Source organism: Falco rusticolus, chromosome 9 (genome assembly GCF_015220075.1).
Source record: "Falco rusticolus isolate bFalRus1 chromosome 9, bFalRus1.pri, whole genome shotgun sequence".
Lineage (NCBI taxonomy): Eukaryota > Metazoa > Chordata > Aves > Falconiformes > Falconidae > Falco > Falco rusticolus.
Genome location: NC_051195.1, coordinates 52,834,560 through 52,862,222, shown reverse-complemented (window position 1 = coordinate 52,862,222; position 27,663 = coordinate 52,834,560). Strand labels below are relative to the sequence as shown.

Below are 27,663 nucleotides of genomic sequence, written 5' to 3'. Positions count from 1 at the left end.
GGTTTGAAAAAGTATGAGGTGCTCTGAAGAGATATCGCCACCACGGTTATTTGAGTTGGCAGTCACAGTGGCTGGCGCCTGAGCCCCATTCTGGTAGGTGCTGCGTGCGCTCCAAAGCAGAGGCTGCCTTAACGTGCTCTCAGATCCCACCAAGGCGGAAGACAGCAGTGTCCCAACCGTGGTGCCAAAGCACGGGTAAGGCACAGACAGACTCGCTGCTGAGCGCAGGGAGGGGCACGCCGAGATGCCTGAAGGCAGGCCCAGGCATGTGGCCGGGGGCAGCCCCAGCCTGCCATGGCTGTGAGCATGGGAAGCTCCTGGCGGTGGCACTTCTCTGTGCCTCTTCAAGAATACGATGCGTTTGTCTCAACAATAAGCAAACCTAATTTTTCGTGCTTAAATCCCCAGACAGACACGCCCCCCACCCCCAATACAGCCAAGCCTCTGGAGTTACCTTAACCACGCTGAGTTTCCCAGCAGATGTCAGTCAGCACCACTCACAACCCGTCGTGCCTGCAGAACCTCTGTTCAGTTTTCAGAGGAGGTCGGTAGCAAATCTCCCATTTGTTTTACTGAGAGGAACTGAGACACAGGAAAATTAGTCTGTCAGTGGCAAAAAGAAGCAAAATCCAGGGTTTCCAAAACACATTTCATGATACTAGATCCTCCCACTTGAGTATCTGTTGCAGACTTTGTCCACCTCTGGCAGGTTACAGTTCTCCCTCCGACCTGTAAACAAGCTTTTGCTCATTTTTTGCAGTCTTGTGAAAAGTCCTTAATAAGTGCTACTATTATGCTACAGCTGCTGCTACCTGGACAGCCTTTAGCACAGGACGTTGTTGGCTGGAGACTGCCCTGCCCCTGCCCCTTTTACAAACACATCCTAGCAGAAGTCACTTGTAAAGAAAAGAGCAACATCAGGGGACAACTGTCGGTATTCACAGAGTTTATCAGTAACTAGGGGAAAAGGGAACAGAGAAGCAAGCACCATCTGATGAGCCAGCTGATTACAAACTCAGATGAAGTGCCGTGCCATCCGTTTGCTGGTCACAAAAGCCCTAATTCATGGCCTCCAAACCTGAAAGCAAGGAGCCTGGTGCTAGGAGGGTGTTGGAAGTGGGATGAATTTTAGTGGGTTCCAGGTCTCCAGCCCGCCTCCTGAACTCAGAGGCCAAGTGATGTCAAAACGAACATGTCAGGTTTTGGAGAGAGGTGGCAGAATTTGACGCTTAAGGAACTAAGAAGCCCTGCTTATGGCCCAGTTTCAGAGGTGGCAAATGCCGGGTGCAGCTCGTGGCCGGCCAGCCATGCTGTATGCATGCCAGGTGCCCAAGTGGGTGGCAGAAGGGGTGCTGGCCCACAGGGTGTGGTGAGGTAAGGCCCAACCCTGGCCAAGGAGTGCTAAAGGAGGAATGCAATCGCTCAGCTGACAAAACAGCGTGGGTATGTGCGTGTTCAGGTGACGGGCCTCCATCCTGAGGTCACGCAGGCAAGCTCCCAAGAGAGCCCATGTGCCTGGTGGTGACAGGGGTCTACGGCACAGGATATTCCAAACCAGCTCTAGTTGATGCTGTATCCTGACCGGTGCTGTCCCCAGAAGACACCAGTCATTTCTCTGCTGGCTTGCTCACTTCCAGTGCCAGAAGGCACAGCAGCCTGAGAAACAGCCCATCAGAGCAACATGCAAGGCAGGAGCTTGAAGCTGGCTGTGCTTGTGCTGCCTGAGAAAGGGCTGAGAAGCCATGCCAAGTGATCACTTCTGTCGGCTGTGGCCACCTGCGGGGTCCTTTTCTGCAAAAAGCATCAGAAATAACAACAAGTGGCCAGCTCAGACATAGAAAAACTCCATATACATGGATGCACACACACACACAACCCAGACTCTTTACTCTCCATTCAGACCTATCTTAGCTTTTCTATTACGATTCTCTACTCCCTCTGCCTCTCCTGAATTTCTGCCAACTGCCTCCTGCCCTAGGACACCTAGCCACCCTTCAGTGGTTCCTGTGTAGTTCTGGGGTCCCTCTGCCCCTTTTGCATGTGCTAGTCATCTCCACTTACACAGCAGTTTCCAAACTAGGAAAGAAAAATTCCATCAGGAGAGGAGAAGAGCAGCACTGTCAAAAAAACCCCTGAGACACCGTGCCCAAGACAAACACCAGGCAGTGGCTCTGCTGAAAGAAATAGCTGAATATTGAGGTGCACCTGGGACCTAGTCAAACATAACCAGTTGGGCCAGCTGGAAGGTGAGCACAAAGAACTCTGGCATACGTAGCTTAGGAGCATTGGGCTTTTTCCTGTGGCATTACTGGGTGAGCTGTGCCACCAAGCGCTTCCTACTTTCTGTTCTCCCCTTCATCTGTGTTACCGCCTTCATCTTCAAGACCAATATCCAAGCATCTAGTCTGGCCTGCTGCTTTGGGTTCTCTTCAATAACACTTGCTACCTGGTGATTTCCTGCCTTTCTGCCTCAGTTTCCCTACTGGTAAACATGATTTTCCTGCAGTCTGCATCAGAGTAGGAGACAGCTGAGATTTCTGAGTCTTTGCACTTTGCCTTTTTCTTTCACCCATCACGATGCTCTGGCCTGTGTTGGAAGGATGTGGCATGGTACTTCTCCATCAATCCAAAAACCAAAAAATCTCCAAAACAGCACTGTTAAGCATCTAGGAAGGCACAAAGAAAGAAGGAAGTTATGGGTGAGACAGCTCAGTTTCTTGTGTCTCCTGCTCCAGAATACAAGCTGTTTACTGTCACACTATCTCACGTTCTGCTGTTGTGCGGTGTCGCTTTGGGGAAGGGACTCTGAGCGTACAGCATCTACTGCAAAAAAAGTCTAAATCTCTTTGGGGATGCCACAACAAATACTAAGGGCAGTAGCTCAGGCCTTGGGAGTGGATAAAAGTTAAACAGTTTTTAGGAATGGCTGGTGGAACAGCCTGGACTTTGCTCCTGAGGAAGGAGGGGAAATGTCTATGTACTATTATGTTTGTCAACATTCATGTCTAGGGAGGGAGCTGACCTCTGGAGTGCCAAGTTGGGACAGATAAAACAGACTTTAATCCTGTTAACCTCCTCCGGGTGCTGAGGCCCTCAGAAGGGAAGCAGAAGGATGGAGTGCCCATCCCTGACTTGCAAATAGCAATGCAAACAGTACTTGAGGGAGTCCTGTTCCAGGAGCGTGGGCTGAGCATGGGAGAATCTTGCACTGGGGAACGTGGGTTGCTGCCCCAGCTTAGCTTGGTGCTGCTTCTTAGTCTGCAGTCCCAGGCCTTGTCCTAAAGGTGTAAGAACATGGGGCAGTCATGACTGTTGTCTCTCCAGATGTGCTTTCTTAGAGAGGACATGGGAGCCTCCTTTCTTTTTACCAGGCTCCCAAAGCTTACCTTCCTAGCAGCTGCTCTACAGTGTGGCTAAGATATAGCCCTGCTCTAGGTCTCTATTTCCAGCTTTCTCACCAGACTTTACCATTTCTGCTCCCTCTACCCGTGTTTTCTTCCAGTCTTCATCTACCTAGACTGTGAGGGAAAGGAGTGTCTCTCTGTATTTTTACTGTACATCTTATGGTAGTTCAAGATTCTCTGTGACATTACTAAAAACAGCAAGTTGGAGCTATAAATATCTGAGCACCTTTATCATGTTAGCTTTCTAACTACTGATGAACTGCAACGATGGTTTAGATGTGCTAGATACTTTCGAGTACAGATATTATATCCTTGTTTGATTACTTGCTTTACCCAAATAACACCCAAGTGTAGTTCTGTTGATCCTGTAGTTTCGCTATTAATGACTTTCGTCAGTCAAGCCCATGATATCTCATTGCAGTGCACTAGATCAATATTGATTTTCTTTACTCTTAGATTTGCTTGAATCCTTTCTTATCTTTAACCAATTAAGAATTTACTGCTACTATGAATGGACTAAATAATTAACAAAACTTGACTACGTCAGATTTCTTCTACATAATCCACAAGTCTTGCAAAAGCCAACTTCCCCAACACAAACAGCATTTTAACCAAGTAAAGAAGGCCAGTCAGCACAAATTTTGACATGATGAGCAATCAGGGTGGAAAAGGAACAGTAAGATGGCTTTTTGTGCCTAGGGTCGTGAATTTGTAGATGCAGCAGATTCAGCATATGTGTACACATCTGTGCAGAGTGTGTCTTTTAGAAAGGTTTACTGGAGGTTTTGGTAAAGAAGAGCTAGGAAATATTCTCAGTCATGCACTGTGTCTGATATTGCTGTCTTCTGTACTGATCTCAGAGCTGCTTTTGTATAGGGAGCATTGGGATCTGCTTCTTGCTGCATTCAGTAGAAGGCAGTAGTAGGACTCACCAGCATGCAGTTCCTTCTGAGCATATTTCTCATGCACTCTCTTCCTGGATGATATTTTATGAGCTTTATGAAATTCAGCATTGGGCAGAATTAAGAAACACCTTGGATCCTCAGGGCAATGAAAGCAGCATCCTGAAAGCAGTGGAGAAACAGTTCTGGAAATTTTGTGTCTGGCAATTCCGCTAGGTAAAGCCATGTCTGACTTGATCAAGTGGTGGTCGTAAGTCTCAGCCTGTGTGGAAAGCTGGACTAGAAGGAACCCTCAGTACCCCCTTCAAACAGATGTTTTTGTGATGCTGTAGAATGCAGATGACTGCCAGAAGACGGGGAGAAGGGACCAGGACCTTGAGCAGAGAGTGGAACTCATAGTCCTCAGTAACTTTTTATCCACTCTGTGTGCTGGACATGTCTAGTGTGACCAGAACCCATAGGGAAGGAGTAATGTTCAAATTGGCTGCAAAAGAGAATGACACTTTTTGGGAGGAGTCCTCAAAGCCTCAAAGCCTCACTTTCTGCGAGGTCCTTTCCCCCATGCCCAGGACAGTAACAAGGTGTCTCCAGCTCTACGGCCCTGTGGTGGCAGCCAGATCAGAGGCTCAAGGCAGCAGGGCCTACAGTGCAAGAGCAAAGACCCCAGACCTGTGCTAAAACCTGCATGAGATCTGAAACATGACCAAGATGCTTTTGCCTTGCTATCACAGTGTTATCAAGGCAATGCTTGTAGCATTATTTGTTTAAAGTCACTCAGTAAAAAAAAAATCGGGCTTTGTAGCTTGGTGCTTGCTAGACCTTTATGCTGGGCTGACTAACACCTTTGTTGTCTTTCTGTAAGGACCACATCCTTTAATCAGAAGTAAAGTCTGACAGTTTACAAGGCAAACAACCCTCTCTGTGGATGAGCAGCACGAAGCAGCACTGGCACCCACCAACCTACAGAGTGCTGCGGTGAGAGAAAAGTCCAGTGCCTAGCATCAGGCTCTTCTCAGGCTTGTTAGGAGTGTTCATCTTAAAGAACCACAGCCCTGGCCACTGTTTTCTACCCATGTTGGCAGAACTCTCCCTCAGCAACAGCATGGGCTAGATCAACTGGATCAGTAAAATGATACAGTTGAAAAATACTCCCAGCTGGGGTGGGAGATGAGACAGGCTGAAGGTCAAAAGGCCCTTGAAGAAGCCCAGAAAACTGTTGCTTAAAGAATGGGCTAGAGGAAAGCCAGAGCCTCCAGCCAGATGCTGTAGCTGGCTGATCTCGTTCCTCCCCGTGTCTTGGGTCTCCGTCTATTTCCTGGCTATCTGGATGTGCTTAGGCACAAGTGGCAGAGAAGTGGTTTTTCCATTCCATGAAGTGTGGGAGAAGCAGTTTCCTGAAATTACCAGCATGGAGGGACCCATCACCTCTGTCTCAGGAGCAGTTGCGCAACTGGAACTATCAAGAGGAACGTGAACCTTTAATCGTGCTCCTTCAGGTGCTATGTGGAGTGGCAGGTTCATAACTCAGAAAACACCTCTGCTCCCAAGCACAAAGGCTTTTTGTCCTCATTGTACTAAGTACGCAAGTGGATTGTCACTGCAGCACATCGAGGGGTAGTGAGTACATAAGGTTGAAATATGCTTGGAGACAGAGAGATGAGCATGCTTGATGATACACTAGGACAAAAGTCTTCAATGTAGGCAGATTTTCCTCGAAAGCAGAAGCGAAATCACAAATGAAACAGGAACACAGGTCCCCTTCTGGCCCACAGAGTGACTGGAGATAATATTCTTATTCAGCAAGCCTGATCCTTGGGCGTACCTACGGCAAACCTTGCTCTCCTGACAAATCCTCAAGGCTATTCCAATACCCTCATAATCCCACCTGCTCTGGACTCCTGTCAGCCCTGTAGAGTTACACAGCTGCACGAGACATGTCTTCTGCCTGGTGCATCAACGGCATCAAGTGCCTCAGCACACCAGGAGGGAGGCAGGTGTTGGAAAGGGGATAGGTGAGCCTTTGGAGTTTTTATTATTGGTATCGACTGGGTAGCTAGAGGTACCCTTTGTCTTAGCAGAGCCTTACATTGATCTAGCAAGGCGTGGTGTTAGAAAACAGCAATGGCGTACAGAACTGCAGAGGGCAGTCAGACCAGAGGCAGTCGATGTGGTGACTTGACAGCTCTTCTATAAATCGTATTTATGAACTGTAAAAGTGGGTGTTTCCTGCCTTCAGAACACCAAGGAGCCTGGGGAGAGTGAGCTTCTTTATAAAGACAATAGCGCTTGGGAACAGGAGGCTGAGGAGAGGCCCCGACAACAAACCAAAGGGAATCCGATCTTCCTGTGCTCACACATGCTCCTAGCTGGGAGCAGGGAGGGGCAGCCCGATGGGCGAGGGGTGGCTCCCGCAGCCTGCCGCGGCCGGCGGGGAGACCCCCGGAAGGCACTCCGCCTCTGGGGGGTGAGAACGAGTGCGGCAGTGCCACCCCGGGGTGCTCCCGCGGCCGCCTCTACCCCCAGCGCACCGAGCCGGATGGGACCCACCCCTGGGTGTGACGACCATTCCAGAAGGCGTGAGCGCAGGGGTGGGGTGCTACCTCCCCCCCCGCCCCAGCTGTACCCCTTTGTACCCGTATTTTCAACGGGAGACCTTCCCCCGACCCCTGCTCTCCCCGCCCCGGGAGGGCGGGGTGACGGGGGCAGTGCTCGGCGCCCCGGCGCACGGGGGCTCCGTCGCGCAGCCACCGCGGAGCTAGCGCCGTCGGGGCCGTCGGGGCGCGCGGAGCCGCCTCCCGCAGCGCCGCCGCGCCAGGGGTCGCGCGGCCGGGGCCGGGGCGGGGGCGGGGCTGTGCCGCGCTGCCTGGCGGAGCGGGGCTCCCTCGCTGCCGGCGCCCCTCGCGGGGCAGTGCCGGGCGCTCCTCGCCGCCGGTTTATGTAACCCGCCGCCCGCAGCCGCTTACAAAACGCCGCCGAGGCAGCGCCGCCGCTAGAGCTTCGCCGCCGCCAGCGCAGCGGCAGCCGGGAGGTAACGGCGCTGGGCGGGTGGCCGGGCGGCTGGGTGGCGGGAGCTGGGGGCTCTCAGTCCGACCCTACCTGTAGCCTCTACGGAGCTTTTCCCACCCGCCTGCCAGCCCTGCGCGCACCCGCGGCAGTGGTGTGGCTTGCCGGTGCTCCTCAGCAGCTTTCAAAAGCTCGTGTGGAAGGGTTTATGGTGCTGTAAACTGCAGAACCTTTGCAAACAGATGTGAGCTATACGAGGCAGCCAAATGTTCAAAAGTCTAACTGAGTCTTTGACCCTTGTGTCACTGTCATCCTGACCATTCTGGTTTTTTCCTTCTGTTCTGTTGTGCAACCTTCCAAACATATAAGCCTTCTCTTGCTGATGTAACCAGCACATCCTCTCTTGTTTTGCCTTAGCAAGGCTTTCCCAGGGGTCACCAGCCTTAGAGTTCAGCTTGTATCCAAGTTAAACAACCCTTCCTTCTCCCGGCCACTTTAATTTCACTTGTGCAGGAAAAAAAAATCTGCTATAGCTTCTTGAACTTTAGAAAGAGGCAGAGAGGAAAGGGCAATTCCTATTTCTTTAAATCTGGCTCTTGTAGTTCCAGTTTCTTAAAAGGCTGACCTTCTCTGTCCCTGAGAAATCCAGTACTCCCACGGTGGTGAATATTGTTGGTCCTGCTGGTTATCAGCCTCTCGGTCCTGGGAGGAAAGAAGTGAAGATGGTGGGAAAAGGGTGATTGGTGGGATGTATCTACCTTCCCACAAAAGCCAGGTAAGTAGCAACAGACAGCTTCCTGGACAGGTCTCTGTCCTTGCTCTCTTAGTTGGCCTGGTAACCAGCTTGGTTTTGTGCAACATCACGGTAGATCTTTAGCTTTCCAACGAACACCCTCATGTCAGTAGGTAGAAGGGAAGTAAATGATTAGACTAACTTGTGTTACTCTGTCTGTAATGTTCAATTTCTAGAAGAGGCATGTAGTAGTTCCTCTCTTCCTTGCTGTAAATCCCTGGAAAGGGGACAGGAAAGTTTATGGCTGCAAGGGCACCTGGCTGAAAGGCAGGGTGCAAGTTATGCTCAGGCCTTGCACAGGCTGCAGAGTTTGGGGCCTGCAGGATTTCCAAGTTCTTCACATGCAACATCAAGGCAAGAACTTTAAACTTTTTTTTAAATGAGTAAAGGGATCCAAACTTGGTCTCCATCAGTTACAGCAACAGAAAGGGATGCAGCCCCTTGACCAGAGAGCTCTGTTGCTGCGACTAAGATGTGAATCAGTGAGCACTAATGGTCATACCCATAATGACGTATTTCCTACAATGTAGGCTCCGATGCATGGATGGGGAGAACAGTTTCTCCCTTTGCTGTTCACATATCCTGCCTCCAGGTACTCCAGAGCTACAGAGGCAGCTTGTCTGCATGAGCCAGAATGTTTTATAACTTTGTGATTACGAATACATACTACAGTTAATTTTCCTTAACGTACCAGTTTGTACCGTGTTTTTTCTTACTGTGGCATGTCCCACATCCCTCCCTGTGGGAGGGGGAGCTCCTGCTGTTCTTCAGGGTAAATGGTGGCTGTGGACAAATCCAAATTGCTTTTCCTAAGTGTAGTTGTGAAGTGTCTTGATACTGGTGTGACTGAAGCACAGTAAGCAGCACGTCTAATTTTTCTTTTGATCATATCGGTATCTCTGACACGACCTTGTGCCAGCAAACTAGGTGCATGTGACTGGCCTTCGTTTTCATAAGCACAACTGTTTTTCTTCCTGTGATTCTTCATACAGATTCATTAATCTGTTTTCTCTGCTGACTTTGTGGGGGTATGAGGCAGGGTAAGCGTGTTACACCTGAAGAAGGGGTGCTTTAGCTGAAGTGGTAGCACCTTGCATTTGTAGTCCCCACTGTGCTGAGCAAGATGGTGACCATCACTGACAGGCTTAGTTTTTACCTCGTTAGATGCTCTTTCAGTTAGTATCACTTCAAGAACACATGTACTTCGTTCTTAAAGGCTATGTGTATTGTTCTAGATCTGTGGGTTTCTATGCCATTGGGGACTACTGGATATCTTCCAATGAGGATGTCCATCTTTTTGGGAACTTGGCACATGTAAGGATTGGTGCAGTGTGTGTGAACTTGTTTTTCCAAGACACTTTCTGCAAAAATCTTTGCTGGCATGTCTCCCTTGCTGCATGTTTTTGTGTTCTTTGTCTCAACAGATGGAAACTGCTCAAAACAACAGTGACCTCAAAAAACTTCATGCAGTGGAGCTTAACCTGTGTAAGAAGGACACGATGGCAGACACGTTTGATCACAGCATTATTTCTGTTGGAGAACAGGAAGGAGCAGACAATTTCCAACGTTCTCTTCCAACACGAGAGTCCCTCCGATACCCTCGGGGCTCTGTTGTGAGTTTCCATAATATCGAGTACTCTGTCAAGCAGTCCAGTGGATTCCTCTGTAAACGGAAAACTGTGGACAAGAAGATCCTTCACAATGTTTAGTAAGTTCTTGCGTAAATGAAATACCAGAGGGCAGGTATTAATCTGCCGCTGTGAATCAGTGACCCCAATGCCACCTTCCAGATCCAGCTGTGCTGGTAAAGAAATGACTGTTCTCCTGCCAGCCTGCAGTTTCATGTGAGCCCTTTGTAATTTGCTTCTAGGCAAAATAGCTGGGATATAGCTGGAACAGTTTCAGTTATTGATCTGAGCAAGTTAGGACCAAACTTGTGTGACCTCTTCTGCCAGAAGAGCTGAGGGTTCCCTTAACTATGGTTCAAGCTGCAGTCAGAGGAAATGAGCAGCAGAGAGCAGTTGTTTCTCCTTTTCAAGACTCAGCTCAGCAGGGAAGACAATTTCTGTCTTTTGTAGATTGCTTTTTATGCCCGGATCTGGTTGTGTTCTGACTGGCAGTCTGGGACAAGAAAGGAAAAATACTTATTGATTTCAGATTTAAGGAAAAGTTTTTAACAATCTCTTAAGTTTTCCTTTCAACAGCATTTTGTTCACACCTTACCTCTGCAATGAGATGCATGTGAACAGGCCTCCATTTGGAAATAACTCTTTCCTTCTTCCAGTGGCATTATGAAGCCGGGCTTGAATGCTATTCTCGGGCCAACAGGGAGTGGCAAATCTTCGTGAGTACTTTCTTTTGCTCCTTCAAATGGACAGGCAGCTGCTCAAAGAGGATTTGGGGTTCTGAGGGCTGGGGGAGATGTGAGGGATCTGCAGGCTCAGACCTTTGCATGCCTGCGAGAAATCTGGTGATGCAGTTTGACCTTGTGTCCCTCTGTCAGTTCTGCTGGAGTTCTTCCCCTGCAGTGGTGTCACAACTCCTCATCTGCTCCAATTGGGGGTCAATAGGTGACTGCAAGTACCTTTGGTGGTGGCCTGAGTTAAGATACCAGGCTGAACTGGGGTGACTGGAGCTCAGGTGTAGGCTCTGTCCTGTACCTGTAATGGGGTGGGGAGGGGATGTGAGCTCCCTTGGGGCAGGAGAGATGTCATCCCCTGTGAAGTCACTGCAGCAAGATTTCCTTGAAGGTGTTAGGCCAAACCCCTCTCTGAAAACTGACAGGCTTATGGTGTAATGTCAGTCTATAGGATGCTCTGGATCCTCACCCCAGCTTGGCTGTGGCCTGGTGGGGGGGTGCTGGAGTTCTTCGGGTGAAAGCACAGAGAAATACCCTGCAGACTGTCTCCAGCCAGTTTTGATGCTGTTTTCTCTCACATATAACCACGGTAAGAGAGCTCTTTGTCACTCTCTGCCTTTGAGAATGTCAGAGACTGGCAGATACGGCCAGGGTTCACACAAGATGTGTCTTTGTGATGACCCTTGATCTTCCTCTCTGTAAGGAGACTGCTGGCTAATCAGGGTGTTTTCAAGAACAGCACTTCATCAGGGTGGTGTTTACTTAGCTAGCAGACAGGCTGGCCTCTGCATTGGCAGTTAGGACAACTCAGTGATACTTGAAAAGAAAATTTCTTTACATAATTAATCTTAACGCTAGTCTTGTTTATACCCATTTGGATTAATATCCTTGAGATCAAAGTAGTTATTTTTGTGCTCCCCTGGCTGGAAAGCAGGCTGCAGCTACTTGGCAGGGTGCTTTTGTGTCTGTGTATTTGAGGTTAGCTGTTCATACGGAGACTGAATTTATGTCTGTAGGGGGTTGGCTGCTGTGAATTGTGAAGGTCTGTATACTACCATACTGCTGTGGCACACCTTGTGCTGGGAAATCCTGTGTTCTACACCAGATTTTCTGTACAAAGAGCTAAAGCCCTCGAGCAGAGGAAGCCCATTTCTGTGCCCTTTGGTTTGCCCCGTGAGCAGGCTGTAACTGTGGTCCTGACTGGTGGTACTTAGTCAAAGGTAAAAGCAGCTGTTGTGGCAAAACCTAATGCCTGGTGTTTGTCTGAAGTCTCCTAGATGTGCTGGCTGCCAGAAAGGACCCAGCAGGCCTGTCTGGAGAAGTGCTTATAGATGGCATTCCACAACCTCCAAATTTCAAGTGCATCTCGGGGTATGTTGTGCAGGTGAGTAACTGCCTTCAGTGGCAGCCTGGGATCCCTTGGGAGGGAAGAGCACATAAGATGAGCAAAGCTTGAACTACTAGGTTAGGTAATTTTCAGTGATCCCTACCAAGTCTAGTTTGATAACTTTATAAACATTACAGTATTTAGTATTTTTCTGGGAGCAATCTGTTGCTCCAACTAAGTTAATCACAGAGGTGTTTGTCTTACCAGAGATGCCCAAACCACTGGGCTACTGTGATTTGTTCTTTGGGCTCTTCCCTGAAGTACTAGCAAGAGTTTAAAAAACATAAAAAAGCAAGGAAAAAACCTGCAACACCCAAAATCTCTTGTTGTAAAACTCAAAAGCAGTTCTAGCTGGCCGAAGTACCTTCAAGCTATCAGACAATAATTCTAGGAAGTTAATAGGTCCCTGCTGTTCTTCCTCTGATTCTGGCTGGCTGGGACAGAGCTTCGTTCCACTCTGAGACAGGAAAAGCCAGCTGAATCTGCGGAAGTGGGTGGAGGCCTGGACCAATAATAGACCCTCAAAGCCCTGGGGGAGCTGAGGAGAAGGGGATTCTTGGCAGCCATATGAGCAGCCAAATCTGGAAACCATCCAGGCTTCTGACTGCAGACAGATGTGAAGCAGGCAGCTTTTCTGAGATCTGCCAGCTATGGGGCTCTGGGAGAGTGCATGTGATGAGACTGATGCTGAGTCTTGGTCCTGCAGGTCAAAGATCCCCAAATCATCAGTGTTTCATGAATGGCCAGGAAGCTTCTTGCAAGTGGTCCCAGTTTGAGACATCTGTCTCTCCAATGTTGAAAGCAACCAAACTTTACCTTCAAATGATAGGCAGCCAGGTGAGACATTAAATGGTCTCGTTCCCCTCCCGCCCCTGTGCAATACTCCCTAGATCAACAAAGATGGCCCAAGACTACAGACAACACTTAGGACCTAAATACATACATACTTAGAGGGTCAGTTTTCTGCAGGTGAGCATACACACGTGCTAAGTCATGTGTTATCCCTATAAAACTGCTGTTGGTCTCTCCACTTATGCCTTGCAAGTGAAGGTGTCATGCCTCTGTTTGGTACTAGGGTAATTTTAATTTAATTAAAATTAGAATCATAATTTATTTACAGTTTAGTTTCCAATGTGGTGACCCAGCAGTTGTATTGGTGGATCTGAGGGTGGAGAATGGGAAGCTGGAGTGAGAGACTGAGGGTGTGTGGGGAGGGAGGTGACAGCAGGAAATTCCTAAACCAGCTTTGGCAGCAAAGTCAGTTTATCATAACACTACACCCCGAGCAATCTGTCACATACTTCTAGCAGAGCAGCACGTTCAGTCTTCCTCTCTTAACTCCAGTACCAAATGTGACTGGCTGGCATGTCCTTTGTGCTGCTTATCAACTGCATCGGATGTGGAAAGAGTCCCAAAGCAGGCAAGAATCTGCTGCCCTGGAGCTTAGTGGCTGGGTCTTCCAAAATGGCACAAGATTCGAAAGGTGGCCGATTAACAGGCATCTTTTCTCAGCAGTTGCCCGGTGTTGCAGCCCTTCTCCTGTCATAAGATGGGATGCAGAATTGTCTCTATTGTCATAGCAGGGATGATGGGGAGGCATGGAGCTCTGGACAGACGTGACATCAACTCTGGCTCATGGTTGTTACAGGTTGGTGTAGGCTGCCCAGATGTTCATCAGCTGGATAGGTTTGATTCTTACTCAAAACGCACATGACAGCTGAAGCTTTTCTAAAGGGCTAGGCCTTAGAGTAAGGTCTCGTGCCCAGGAGTTATAGATAGTTGAGACATGGAAAAAATCAGGAGCAACTTGGTGAAATGTTCTTGTTTCTCGGAGGAGCTGCTGCCAGCGAGGAGCTGGGGAGAACTCCTTGTTGGCAGCTGAACTTGGCAGGTGCTCTGGACCACCACAAGATAATGGCTTGTAACCTCGAGCAGAGCTGACTTTGGTGACTCCCCTCTGCCTTGAACACTGAGCACTGGCAATGTCTGTGGACCTCAGCTGGACTGGCAGAGGCTTAACTCTTTACAAAACCAGCTGCCTGCTCTGCCTCCCTTTGGCTGATAAGGAAAATGCACTTGCGGTATAAAATGGCATTGTCTGCACTTGAACTTGTGGGTTTGAAAGCAGGCTGAGGTGAGGCTTGGTGTTAGCTGGGAGCTGAAGAGCTGCATTCTCCCTTTGACTGCTACTGAACGACCTTGAATTTCATGTCTTGTAAGTTTTGAAGCAAGTTTTTGTCCCTCAGTTCAGTTTCCACTGTGGTCCACAAACAGTTTATCCAGCAGCTGCCACTCCAGGGACTCTGGTGCCCAGTTAGCTAACTGAGAAGGAGGTTTTCCAGCTGTCCATTTATGCTACTTTCAGGATGATGTTGTCATGGGCACAATGACGGTGAGGGAGAACCTGCACTTCTCTGCTGCCCTGCGACTCCCCAGCTCCATCAGCATTAAAGAGAAGGAAGAGCGAGTCACCCAGATAATCAGTGAGCTGGGATTAAGCAAAGTGGCTGATGCTAAGGTGAGCAGTGAGAATATCTTTCTTGGAAATCATACTACCCCTGGAAACTGAACTGCTCAGCTCTGGGCAGTATGCATATATAGTGCAGCTACACTAAGTTAAGCAGGAGCCTGACTAAACCATACTGCACATCAGTCTCCAGCTCAGAAGGTAACTTGGAAAGAGGTATGTGTATTTCTTACTAAAAGGGGAAGATTTTGGTCCACGTCCAGCATGTTTAAGTTCAGAGGGGGAAAAAGGTTGCCTAGTCATTGCACCTTGGAAAGCTGCTCAGTCGCTTTCTGGCTTTGTGGGACAAGATGGAAATGTTTTTACAGTGCTGAAAGTTGTGAGGGATGGAAATCTGGACTGTGATGGAGAAGTTCTGTGCAGAGCTTGTTCCTGCCAGCAGCAGTTTTACTCTTACTTCTACATTACTTACACTACTCTTGAGCAGCAGACAAGCTACCAACAAGAGGCATCCCTGAACACCAATACCACCTCTGACTGCTGCGGCCTCATTCTGACTCTTGTTTGTCAGTGTCATCCTTGTTCTTTGAAATCATAAGGTGCCTGGAACCTCTGAAAATTGGGCTCTGCTACTGCTACACAGTCCCTCATATTAAGTCAGGCCCATCATCCTCTGCTGGCTGTGGAGTTCACTACTGGGACTCTGAAAATGAAAAGGGCTTCTGGGTGCAGAGTGCCTTGAGTTCCAGGACATGCACTGACCAGGCCCTGTTGCAAATATCTGATTTCTTCTGCTTGTAGGTAGGAACCGAATTGATCCGGGGAGTGTCTGGAGGGGAACGGAAGAGAACCAACATTGGAATGGAGCTCATCACAGAGCCACCAGTCCTTTTTCTGGATGAACCAACAACTGGCCTTGATGCTAGCACAGCCAATGCAGTTCTCATCCTCTTAAAGAAGTAAGAGTCAGTTCTTCAGGGCTCTGCTTCAATTTTGTTGTCAGCTCATCAGTAGAAAAAGGAATGCTGTTATGACTAAGTAGCTACAGTGGTCTTTTTTTTTTAAAAAAAAAAAAAAAGCAGCTAGACAAATAGATTCAGATGTGGTAGCAAATTATTCATTTGGGTCTTGTCTAAAGCCTTTTGAAATTGATGGGAATCTTTCCACAGCGAGCAGTGGGTTGGAGCCCAAAATGCAGAGGCAGCTTGGGCAGCTTCCCTTTGGCCCAAAGAGGGGTGGGCTGGGAGGTCAGGCCTTGTAATCGTAATTTCTTGGCCTTCCAGATAAGTCTATTAAAATGTCTCTTCCTCTGCTCTGGCAGCAGGCTTGAACTCAGACCAGACTTCACTTGCAAATTACTCTCAGTGTTTACCTTCATCTCCTAGGTTTTGGAGATGAATTGTCTTCTGGTACAAAGAGGACCAGACGAGGCTTATTTAATGAGAAAGGGTTTCTGACCCTCCTCCTGGGTTTGTAGCATGTCTGGTTTTGCGGGGGCGACAACATTTAGCTCTTCTGTCTGGATAGTGGTCTTTAAGCAGCAAGGATACTTGTTGGGCATCAGTGCTAAAGCCTACTTGAAAGACCATCTGACAAGCCTGAAACAAAACTAGTTTTGACTTTTCTAGAGACTAAGTCTTCAATAGAACAGCTAAAAGAAATCTCAGCTGGCCAGACTTCCACAGCCTGGTATGTAAAGCCTGGTACTGCCATTGAGTGCAGTAGGGCTGTTCCTGTTAGTCAAGTTGAAGCCTGGTATAGAAAACATGTAAGGAGGGTTCATGCACAGCTGTGGCCTCAACGTTTGCTAGCTACAGACAGCGTAATGCTTTGTCTACCTGGACTGCAATGACGGCCTGCTGTAATGAGGGGTGCTGTCTTTAAGGTCTTGCAGGCAGCATCTGACACAGTGACAGAGAAGGGAACTACACCTTTTCTGAGACCTTGAGAAATTGACAAGTATTTGCCTTGGATTTCAATACTTAATTTTCACTTGGGTAACATGACCTTTCTGAAATGCAAAATGTGGTGTATTTGAGAGGTGTTTTATTTCTATTTCAGGCTCTCAAGAAGAGGACGAACCATCGTATTTTCCATCCATCAGCCCCGCTATTCCATATTCAAGCTGTTTGACAGTCTGACGTTACTAGCTTTGGGAAAGGTGCTGTACCATGGGCCTGCAAAGCAGGCCCTAGAGTACTTTAATTCTATTGGTAAGTCTTCTGTGCTAAGAGCAAAGGCAACTGGCTAATGAGTTTAATCTGTGGGCAGATTCTTACCCTAGCACTGGTTAATAGTCGTGTGCCGTTTTATCACTAGGGTGCTAGAGGCTGTACACGTGCAGTCTGGACAGTGCTATGTTAGAACAGGGAACAGACAAAATGATAAAACTGAAATTTTTCAGACAACAGAGCATGGCTTTCTCCTGGCTTTGTTTTGCCTTGCATCGGGACAAAACATCAGAATTGCTTGGACATTCAGAAGCATGATGTACAACAGACAAGACGATGCTTGTAGTTTTACCAGGCCTGGGTGGTGGACCCAGTGGGTTTTGAACCACAGCCTGCAGGTGGGCAGCAATCTGTAGGGGCTGATCTAAGAATCTGCTGTAGTCTAAACGCAGGTGGGCAACAGAGAGGACAAAATAATGGTGTGTCTTAAGATGGGTTAATAATTGCACTGTTGGGTGGCTGGTCCCTCTCCAAGTAAGCAGGGTGAAGGTTTCTGACTGGACAGAGAATGTGGAGTGAATTTCCAGTCTAGCTTGAATGCAGCCATGGACATACTGGATTGTAAGCTTTCCCTGGCTTTAAGGGAGATGCTTTAACTATTCGCTACTTAGAATCATAGGATCATTTAGGTTGGAGAAGACCTTTAAGATCACCAAGTCTAACTGTTAACCCAGGACTGCCAAGTCCATCACTAAACTATGTCCCTAAGTACCACCTGCGGATCTACGTGTTTTTTTAAACACCTCCAGGGATGGTGACTCCACCGCCTCCCTGGGCAGCCTGGTCCAGTTCTTGACCACCCTTTCAGTGAAGAAATTTTTCCTAATATCCAATCTAAACCTCCCCTGGTGCAGCTTGAGGCTGTTCCCTCTTGTCCTGTCCCTTGCTCCCTGGGAGAAGACACCAACCCCCCCTGCCTACAGCCCCTTTCAGGCAGTTGTAGGGAGGGAGAAGGTCCCCCCTGAGCCCCCTCCTCTCCTGGCTGAACCCCCCCAGCTGCCCCCCATTACACTGGTGCCCCAGACCCACTGCCCAGCTCTGGGCATGCTCCAGCCCCTCTGCATCCCTCTGGCAGCGAGGGGCCCACAGCTGGAGACAGCATTTGAGGTGTGACCTTGGTGGTGCTGAGTACAGGTGGACAGGCATTGCCCTGGTCCTGCTGGCCATGCATGCCACTTCTACTTCTCCTCTCAGTATCCCACCTCACTTCCTTTCTCACAGGAATGCTATAGAATAAGCATCTTTGCTTTTTTTTTTTCCTCTTTTCTCGTCCCATAGCTAGAACCATATCATAAGAAGCCACTCCTGGACAGCCCTTCCTCTTCCTTGTGACAAAAAACACAGACAAGAGTTGGCTTCTAGAGCAAGCATCTGTGGCTCTAGAGCAGACATCCAGCAGCCTCTACTGAGGAACTGTGTGTCTTTCAGAGTAGCATGTAGAACAGCACTGGGAAGGAGGCAGGAGTTATCCATGCTGAGCTCTGTAGAAGCAAGTTACAGATTTATTCTCCACTAATTTCAGGTGAGGAGAAGAGACTCTGAAGTTCTGTATAGATACCTCAGATTCACCACCTCCTAAATCCTGTCCATTCTACTGCTGTAAAGTAATGTTTATGGAAAACAGTGAAGTTTTCTTGTAACAGGGTTGTGGAAGAGCACTGCAGTATTAGACCTGACCTTCCAAGCTTTGCTCTGTGCAATACCAAGATGTTGCATGTGTGGGTTTTGGGTTTGTTTTTTTTAAGGATATGAGTGTGAACCCTTCAACAATCCAGCTGACTTCTTCCTTGATATCATAAATGGTGATTCAACTGCTGTGGCAGCAAGCAAGGAAGATCACAGACCTGTGAACACAGGGAAAGGTAAATTGTGAATGAGAAATCCACTGTTGGCTGGTGTAGAAGGGAAGTTGTATATGGTGATGGCAGGCTTTCATTCTCTGCATTTCTTCCAGTCTAAGGATACTTCATTATCTTTTTGTTTTTCCTGCTAATAGATACACTTTGCTTTAAAATTTTTAAAAGGTATTTTTTTTCTCCTGTAGTAATATAGGAGAGCAATGATAAATATCAGTAATTTACAAAACCTGTGTGGGAAAAACTGAAAAACTAGAATTGCTTAGTCTCAAGAGACAGCTGACAGAAGACAGAAGTTTTCAGTCACACAAGAGGCTGCTGCAGAGAAGACAGAGTAGATAGACTAATGAGTAAGGGATTTACAGGGCAGTGAGAAAGATTGGAACTAGATTAAAGAACAGACTTGCTTACAATCTAGCAAGTGAAATGTTGGGAAATACTTGTTTGGGGATGCTATAGCATATCCATGACTGAAGGATTATAAGGGAACAGTTTTCGTAATGGTGCTTTTTGGGGATGGGGAAATGGATCAGAGCAAACATTGATTTTTTTTTTCCCCAAAATTCAGTGAAGCACAGGTTTTCTGGTTCCTCATTCTAAGAATATGGTACTTTTTGTGCCACAAAGAACAGGCAGATTAGCTAGGTTTGATTAAAAACTGGGGAACCCTCTCATTCAAGCTAGCCTCTTAAGCTCAGAGCTAAAGCTTGAACAATTCAAATTCTCTGGCCATTCATGCTTTTTTTATTCAGCCGCTAAGGTTGGCTGAGCATGTTGATGGGCCATATCTGAAGGCAGGGTTCATTGAGAATCACGAGCCATATCTTGTCTTTCTCACTCAGAGATGAGCAGTGAAGATGGAGTGGCAGAAGATAACGTGGACAGCAGTGTGGTAGATGTGCTGCACCAGAAATATCTCAACTCCAGCCTGTATCGGGGCACAAAGGAAGCACTGGTGAAAGTAGAGCTTGAACGGGGAAGCAAGCAGAGAGTATCCAAGCAGGGGCATGAGATTACCTATGCAAATGGATTTGTCACCCAGCTGTACTGGGTGTCCAAGTGTTCCCTGAAAAACCTCATCAGAAACCCACAGGCTTCCATTGCACAAGTACGTAACAACTGCTAAAAGTCTCAGACTCCCTCTGGTCCCAGTCCTGCAATCTGCAGTTTATAGGACAGACTTTTGTTTTCAAAGGCAGCTAGGGAAGCAGGGAAGTCCTGTACCACTGCCACTTCAGTGGAGCGAGATGCCCAGCTACCTTTGTCGCCTTTGAAAAAAACACCTCTGTTTTAGTTTAGCACAAGAGCTATTGCACTGAAAATTGGGGAGTGGGGGAAATGCTCCGTTCTCTGGTTTACATGGGGAGCTTTTAGGGTGGCATTAATTTTGTGCCTCACTTGACATTTTAAGCTGGGTTATTCTTTTGAGTGTGCTTCTACTAAACTATCCTGACCAGAGGAAGGAGAAAACTGAAGAGGATAAACTTTGAAAATTTGCCATAATGCCTTTAACTGTGTGTGTCATAGGTATACATTGACTCACAACAGCGGTTTTAGGCAGGTGTGAGTCTTAAACCTTACATGTGCCTTAATAATAAGTTTGTCCCTATTTACTTATCTGAAGGATTCCCTTTTCCCTTTCTTCTTTCCATTTCTAGATTGCAGTGACCGTAATTCTTGCTTTGGTTGTGGGTGCTATCTTTTTTGGTGTAAAGTTGGATCGAAGTGGCATTCAGAACCGGTAAGTTGGAAAGCCGCAGCTTTGCTCATTTTTCTATCTGTAGCAGACAGGTTCCAGCCACAGGGAAGGCCTTGAGATCCACTTGGACCACAAAGGAGTGTTGGGTTCGCAAGCCTCAGTGCACTGCAGCATGGTTTTGCTGGAGGTCCTAAAGGGACCACAGTTCTGTCAGGCTTGTACATATGTACAAAGGAGGTGTGAAAAGTGTAAACCTGTTTTTCACAGCTAAGATCTACAGGAGCACAATTAAATATTTCTATTCTATGGACAGAGACAGAAAAGCATTGGCTTGATGGTATGATGTCTGAGGCTGCCAGTGTTAATCTAGACTGTTTCCTCACTTTTTGACTGTTGTGTTTTGCCTTCTAGGGTTGGATCCTTGTTTTTTGTTACCACAAACCAGTGTTTTTCCAGTGTCTCTGCAATTGAGCTGTTTATCAGACACAAGAAACTGTTTGTGTAAGTAGTGAGGCACTTAGACTGTCTCATACTCAGGAGTGAGGCGGCAAGGATGTATCTTACAGGCTAAACAAAATGGTTTCCACCAAAGACTTGATTGTTCCCTTGCAACATCAGATTGTAATAGTAATGTTGAATTGGTCTGTAGAGCAGGAAGCTGAAATGCTAAGACGTGGGGAAGTAGGGGAGAAATAAAATGCTTTTACTCGCTTGCTATGTCACAGTTAGAAGTGTGTTTCCTACCCACTTTTGGTAACAGCTGATTCTGAAGTCTGCACGTGAATCCTGTAGACAGTGAATCCTGCCTGCCCTCTTGCTGACAGGGTTGAAACGCTGTCTTACTGTGGTCCTAAGGTGGTAAGACTGTGCAAAGATGAAGGGAGAGTTTTTGGACAAGCTTCGCAAGGGATGCTTAGATGAAGAGGGCTGCTGGCTGGCTTGCAAGAGCTCCATAATAATCAAGTGCATCTCTCTATGTGTGTTTGTATGTGTGCATATGTATATAAATGCATGTATATATTATATACACACTACATGCATACACATATGTGTTGAAAGTGTAGTTTGGAATAGTCTCCAGCTCATGGGATAAAAGGGCAAGAGACTGATCCTATGCAGTAAAGAAGAATTAGGGAATTTGTGCCTGGAATGTGCATGTCTGACTGAAGACTGGTCAGAGCAATCTAACAGCTGCTCAGGAGTGAATCCCTTGCCAGTCTGCCCTGCTTACCAGCTTAGTTTACCAGCTGTGTCAACAGGGATTTTGGCACCTCACCAATTAAAGCATCTTTTCATAAGCCCCATTAAGCAGCAAAACAATCGTAATGATATTTAATTGCCTTGTAAACCAGAGGTGAGCTGATGTCTTAAAGGTGTTTTCCCATTGTTGGGTGTCATTCCTTCTCCCCTGGAAGTAGCTGTATGAGTTAGCTGTGGATGAAGTGTTCCTCTGGTTAATAGCAGTCTTAATACTTTCCCAGGTCCTTGTGTTAAGGATCATTGTCTTTGAAAAGAGATTCAGGAGCATTTTTTCTAGTATGTTACTTAGCAGTCACACAGCCTTCCATTCACTTTCCTCGGAGGGCTCTCAGTATAACTGCAGGGCCCATGAGATAGATCAGCTCTGACTTTACAAAGTGGGAAAATAAGCAGCTTGCATATAGAGAAGTTCAGTGGTAGAGAGAACGGAAACTGAATCAGGATAAACCAGACATTTCATGCGGAACCTCTGAACCTGTACAACTCCCCTCCTCCCTGTCCTCACAGCCATCAGTACACCAGTGGATATTACCGTGTGTCTGCCTACTTCCTGGCCTTGATGATAGGAGATTTGCTGCCCATGAGAACTGCTCCAGCCATCATATTCTCATGCATCAGCTACTGGATGATTGGTAAAGAATTGATGCTTCTGTTGAACTTGCCACCTTCTAACACATTTGATTTCTGATTTGCCAGAGTTCAGTTCCTGTATCTATAACATGAAACTCATTGAACCTGCAACTGATTTAAGTGCTTGGCATCACAACTTTGGAGGACTCTGGGGCAGGGGCAAAGAAACCAGCAATCTAAGACAGGGACCTGTCTGACCACATCTTTTGGTAATGCTCTTTGGCCTTTAGAGCATGCATAGTTCCTGCCAGCTCCAGACTTGGTCTTTCTTCCTGCTTCCCCTGTCTTGTGTAGGAGTCCAAGGGTACTGCCCTGCGATCGATAATTTGGTGGTTTGCTGCATTTTTCCCCTTCTGTTTTTTGACAGGATACCAAGCTGTTACAGGCCGGTTCTTCTTCTTCATGCTGACCCTGGTACTGGTGTCCTACACTGCCACAGCCATGTCTCTGGCTATCAGTGCTGGGATGGATGTGGTGGCTGTGGCCAATCTGCTCATCACTATTTGTTTTGTCCTGATGCTTGTAAGTATATAAGGATGTGTGTGCTCCTTTGGTGGAGGTGAGGAGCAGCGGAGATAGGCTGACAGGACTGGGTTGAGCCAGCTCTAAGCAGGCTGAGAATCCACAGTCCAGTAGCATGTCAACCCCATGCCTGTGATTTTATTGTCACTACAGCCAAAGATGTACTTCTGCCAACTTGTAATGTAGGGTACAAATCATTGCTCAGGTGCAGTTCTGTAGGTGTGATGCCACCAGAGCTTTTGCAAACGTTGTAAATACCCCTCCCCACACCCCGCCCCCCGAAAAGAAATTATTTTTTTTAAATTGTCCTTACAAAAACTGTTTGTTTTTTTTTAAAATCTTGCATTTCCAGCATTAGAAATCTAAGCAATCAACTAGATCAATTAAAAGGAAAAAAATCTTGAAATAAACTTTAGATAGATTGATTTTATTGCATTAATTTTTGTTGCCCAGTGGGATTAGCAGGAGCATACTCTCCCTTTATTTTAATTCAGTATTGCCCTTGGGTTCCAGAAATTACTTCAATACTCTTCTTCAAGGACTTCTGAGGAAGAGAGCAAGTGAGAGAGAGAGGAATTTTGACGACACAGATGAGTGATGTGAAGTTTTTTTCAAAGCCGTAATGTCAGTGATGAAAATTCTTGACTGTGAGGCCTATCAAGTTACCTTAGAGCAAAAAGTACCTCCTATCAGGTGATTCCTGGTAGCTGCCTGTGTACCTATTCTGAGCCCACAGCGCATCCCTTATTTGATTTGCAGCTTAACCTGCTTTTGCAGTAAGCTAAGTGGTAGTGTCTTGCATCAAATGCTTGCTGCGAGTGAGAAATGTGCATGCATAATGACAAGCAGCTGATGTACGTTGAGTTAAGTCACAGTATATAAGGAATGGCACATGCACATCCTGAAAAGACAGCAGGGTTAGCACAAAAACACTTTTGCATAATGTTTAGCTGTGAAGTCCAGTTGTACTAAGAAGTAAAAGAGCAAGCCTTGTTCCAGGCAGGAGGGAGCACAGGTAAAAGGTGCAGGTCAGAGGAGAAAGCTGAAACGGTAACAGTCTCTAAGGCTCCCTATGGTTTTCTTCTTGTTTCTCCACTTCACCTCCCAGTCATCCTTTTTTAGCCTCTGGTTAACTCTACCATAGGATACAGTCCTCCAGAGTAAGAAGTTGTTAGCATACATACTTAACTCACGTGTGGATGTAGAAAACCTTTGTGACCTCGTTGCTAGCAGTTCAGCTGGAGTACTTGGGTGTGCCGTTGGGCCAGCTGGCTGGGGCTGCTGTGAGGTTTGGTTTGACCTTGTGCCTGTAGGCACAGGCCTAACAGCAGTAGGAGGCCCATCTATATACCACTGCACCTCTAGCTGTGCAGGAGTGGCGTTGTTTGCAGTAAAACCACAGTCTGTGACTCTGAGTCTCTTCTGTTCTATTTCAGATCTTTTCAGGCCTCTTAGTAAACCTCCCTTCCGTAATGGGCTGGCTGAACTGGCTCAAGTACTTCAGCATCCCACGATACGGCCTCACTGTGAGTAGAAGGTAGCGTCGGCCCCTGTGAGTAATGTAGGCACATTGTTGCTTCCTGGAGACTTTTGAGTATGAATTAGTTACCTCAAAAGTTAGATTTGGTTTCTTTCTTGCATGAACGTGGTAAAAGACAAACTAGCCAACCCCCAAAAGGAAGCAAAAGTTAATCTCAGTGTGAGAGGTGGAAGTCTCAGAGACTGAGCAAATCCTCAGTGCCACAAAATTAGTGCTGGTTGTACAAGCAGCAGAGTGAGCTGTCCATGAGATGCTAGTTTTCTAGCCTGAATAGTTGATCCCTATGGTTTAGAATAAAGTCAAATATTGTATAGCCTCTCCCAGAGACTGCTGTGTGAGTGGCCAGTCTCAAGTTAATGACTGTCCAGCTGGTTAAAGGATTTGCCATAGTGCCCAGGTGTCTCAGTCTTCAGCGTGGCTTCCTCTAAGTGAAGTATGACTTACTGCCATTTCTGAATAAGGAGCTGGGGTACCAGAAAGCAAAGGGTGCAGCTGTTTGAAACACACTAACTAGACATAGCAGGTCACCACTGGTCACTGGTAAGGGTTGTGCTTCCATCTCCTGTCTTCATCCTTGCCAGTCCTATTTGGGAGGAATAGTTTCTTACCTTTGAGTAAAAATGAGTGAAATGAATGCCAGAGCTGGTGCAGGTTGGTGTGGGCAGGACCATGTTGACCAGCAGTGGGAGAGAAGGGTAGGATCAAGAAAGGGGGAGATGTGAGACCCTCCCCTGTTAGTGTATCACTGAGATATTTTATCAGTGTTGCTGAACATGGGAGTGTCGCCTGAGACTGCACTTAGCCCAGGATGCCAGTGCAAGGGAACTCTTTCCCTCTTGCCTTGGCTGATACTGCCATCTGCTTCAGTGTGCTGGTGCTGAGGTGTCAGCAGCAGCCACATGGTTTTCTGAGTCAGCAAACTGACCCAGATGAAAGTGGATGAACAGGAACTTGTGGCTGGCAAGACAGAAACCTGTAGCTAAATCACTGAACTGTAACTTTGAAGGCAAAGACTCAGACACCAAACCATCCTGCATGTAGAACCTGGAGCAGTTTCTCAGAAAGATGGTGATTAAGAGCTTCAAAATAAAAAGGAACATATACAAGAATGGTGATACGTGTCTTTTAATAATGAAGTTCCTTTGAAGTGTTTCAGTTTTAGCACCTCAAATCACTAATTCTAAAGATCTGATGACTACCTCTTTCCCTAGGCTCTTCAAGTGAATGAGTTCAGAGATCTCTACTTCTGTGGTGAGAAGCATCCAAATGTTACAGTATCTGCAAGAGATGCAGGCATTTGTTCCCCCAGTATTTCAGGAGAAATGTAAGTCTTTAACTCATGGTGGTTCTTGGGCCTGAACTGTGATGGCTTGCCTAAAGAGAAGTCTGACTATTTCAGATCTCTGTATTATTCACAGAATAACCACTCACAGGCCAGTCTCAACAGTATATCCCAAAATAATGTATTTTAGGATTATATAGTAAAAGTTCATAATTATCCAAGAGTGAAGTAGGGATGAAACTTTACTCCTAAAAATAGGCAGATGAGCTACATTAAATTTTGTTTTTGATAGCCTAGCCCTGGCTTATCAGTTTGGTTGTCTTCTTTTTTTAAAGAAGCCCAGGGTCACTTAGCAATAGAAATGCAATGTGTGGGCAGCTACAAAGTTGTAGGGATGCAGCAAACCTGCGATCATGCCTGCCCCTCAGAGCTTGTTCATAAATACTAAGCTCTCTGTAGATACAGCAGAGCGCCAAGCTATCTTCCTAGTGCTATTGCCCCATTTGAAATACTCTTTGACTACTGATACCTTAAGCTGTAGCAACGCATGTATTTCATGACACATGCTGGAGGGCTGGAAAACTCAGGTTATTGCAGGAACAGTGCTAGAGCACTGTTTCCACAGCTTTTGGACCCCAAACTCCTGCTATGGACACCCAGTGACTGCTGTGTGAAACTAATGCTTTTGTACTTACCACGGTTTAATGTGGTTCTGAGGCTTACTCATAAATTGCCAGCTATCTATAAACAATTAGGATACTACTGAAAAACTATGACAACCAGAGATCTAGGTTTGTCCCTTAAGCTTTTTTTAGTGATAGATTATGAAGTTACTATATTTTTGGCACCTGTTTTGCAGAATTGAGGGGAGAAGGATCTTTGTGGAACAGGACACCTGAAGACATGCACCACATAGTAATACCAACTTCTGTCCCATGCTTTTCTGCAGGTGTTCTGGTGAAGCATACCTGTGCAGCCAAGGAATCTCACCTACCAGCTGGGAAATGTGGGAAAACATAGTGGCTCTCTTCTGTATGACTGTTATCTTCCTTATTGTTGCCTATGCAAAACTCCGGTTTATGAGAAAGTTCACATAGGCTCCTGTGTTGCCTTGCCCTGCAGCTTCTCTGGTCTTGGAACTGCAAAGCTTGTTAGGGCCTGCTGGAGATTGCCAAAAGATTTCAACTGACTTCACTGGACTTTAGATGGGAACCCTGTCCCCTTGTTTCTGGAGCATTATCTCTGCATGGTTGTATGATTTTGATTTCTAAGAAGAAATGCATGAATGTACATTGCATAAGTGATTTTTTGGTAAGAGAATATAATTCTCATAATTCCTTAAGTACATATTGAACTATATATTGTAAAGCATTATTCTTCTGTGGCCAACTGAACATTTCCTATATAAAAGGGAAGCATTTTCTTTTGAAACATGTGAGCTTCTCCATCACAAATGGTATAAGGTGATGATGGTGTTTAGGCATTGATCATCAGAGAGCCAGAGACCATTCACAGCATGTTGGAGATGCGTTTGAAGTCAGTACAGGGAACAAGTGCTTCTTATCAAGCAAGAACAGTTATACTTCTAGTAGCTTCTCAATGGAAGCTATTTGTAGAAACAACTTTTGCTTGATTAAAAAGTGAACAGCAGTGGTGTAAGGCAGCTCATGTGAGAAGAGTGAGAAATATATACTGTTGTACTGTAAAAAAACCCCACCACAGCAACTGAAACAATACCCCCCTCCCAAAATATATTTACTACTTCAAAGGAGGGGAGTAAACACCCCCCCCTTTTTTTTTTTTTTTTAATAAATATTTGTAGGCTTAGCAACGGCAAATCTTTTTAACAGACTTAATGCTTAGCTGCACTATCTATATATAGTGCTACTAACAGTATGGACTAAAAAAACCCTGTAGACATTGCTGTGGCAACTACAGCAACACTTAAGCACAGCTGCCCCAGGACAGAGTACAGCGTGTTGGCAGTTGTCTCCACACCACTAGCAAAAGCAGAGCTGTTTTTAAGCTGCATCAAGACCCTCAGGTGCAAGGGGACCGGGTAAGCCGAAGGAAAACGCCGTCAAACAGAAGGCTGGAGTCTCCCTGCGGGCCGGGCGAGCGACACCGCTTGGAACTGGTCTGCAGTGCGGAAGTGCTTCTGGTGCTCCTGCAATGGATGGTTCAGTCGTGGTGTTAGAGGGAAACGGTGAAACCGGCACCGCAGCCACGCCAAGCGCAAGCCGCGCTGCTTCTGTGCTGCCTCGCTGCCTTTTACACCTGGTGGAAAGTAAACTCGTTTTTACACCGCGGTTTGTCTTTCTCCTGCCG

General features: G+C 46.8%; 1 protein-coding gene and 1 long non-coding RNA gene across 5 annotated transcripts in view; one reads left to right on the top strand and one right to left on the bottom strand.

The window, feature by feature from the left end:
• The window catches only part of LOC119153992, a 14,558-nt gene extending 6,136 nt beyond the window's left edge, over positions 1-8,422 (bottom strand). For both annotated transcript variants that reach the window (XR_005106286.1, XR_005106287.1), the window contains exons 1-3: positions 7,403-8,422; positions 4,337-4,468; positions 455-3,518 (exon numbers count right to left, since the gene is read on the bottom strand). This is a non-coding gene — a long non-coding RNA (uncharacterized LOC119153992). The remainder of the gene's footprint in view (positions 1-454; positions 3,519-4,336; positions 4,469-7,402) is intronic.
• Positions 6,295-27,641, top strand: LOC119153988 (broad substrate specificity ATP-binding cassette transporter ABCG2-like). 3 transcript variants are annotated; one of them, XM_037401038.1, is made up of 16 exons: positions 6,295-6,318; positions 9,527-9,810; positions 10,387-10,446; positions 11,731-11,845; positions 14,214-14,366; positions 15,117-15,274; positions 16,377-16,528; positions 18,292-18,408; positions 19,245-19,510; positions 20,061-20,143; positions 20,513-20,602; positions 21,869-21,993; positions 22,359-22,513; positions 23,950-24,039; positions 25,265-25,377; positions 26,285-27,641. In XM_037401038.1, exons 2-16 carry the CDS (start codon positions 9,527-9,529, stop codon positions 26,430-26,432), a joined length of 2,109 nt encoding a protein of 702 aa, XP_037256935.1. In that variant the 5' UTR covers positions 6,295-6,318; the 3' UTR covers positions 26,433-27,641. The 3 variants fall into 3 exon arrangements, with proteins under 3 accessions (XP_037256935.1, XP_037256934.1, XP_037256933.1); XM_037401037.1 differs by lacking the exon at positions 6,295-6,318 and adding an exon at positions 7,152-7,334; XM_037401036.1 differs by lacking the exon at positions 6,295-6,318 and adding an exon at positions 8,519-8,584.
• Positions 27,642-27,663: the final 22 nt, after the last annotated feature.

What these genes read in the sequence shown, in the direction of transcription:
- LOC119153988 (XM_037401036.1), top strand. Translation starts at nt 8,534, where the DNA reads ATGCAGCCCCTTGACCAGAGAGCTCTGTTGCTGCGACTAAGATGTGAA. An exon ending in TCTCGGGGTATGTTGTGCAG is followed by an intron (nt 11,846 to 14,213) that starts GTGAGTAACTGC and finishes TGCTACTTTCAG; the next exon opens with GATGATGTTGTCATGGGCAC. An exon ending in CACAGGCTTCCATTGCACAA is followed by an intron (nt 19,511 to 20,060) that starts GTACGTAACAAC and finishes TTCCATTTCTAG; the next exon opens with ATTGCAGTGACCGTAATTCT.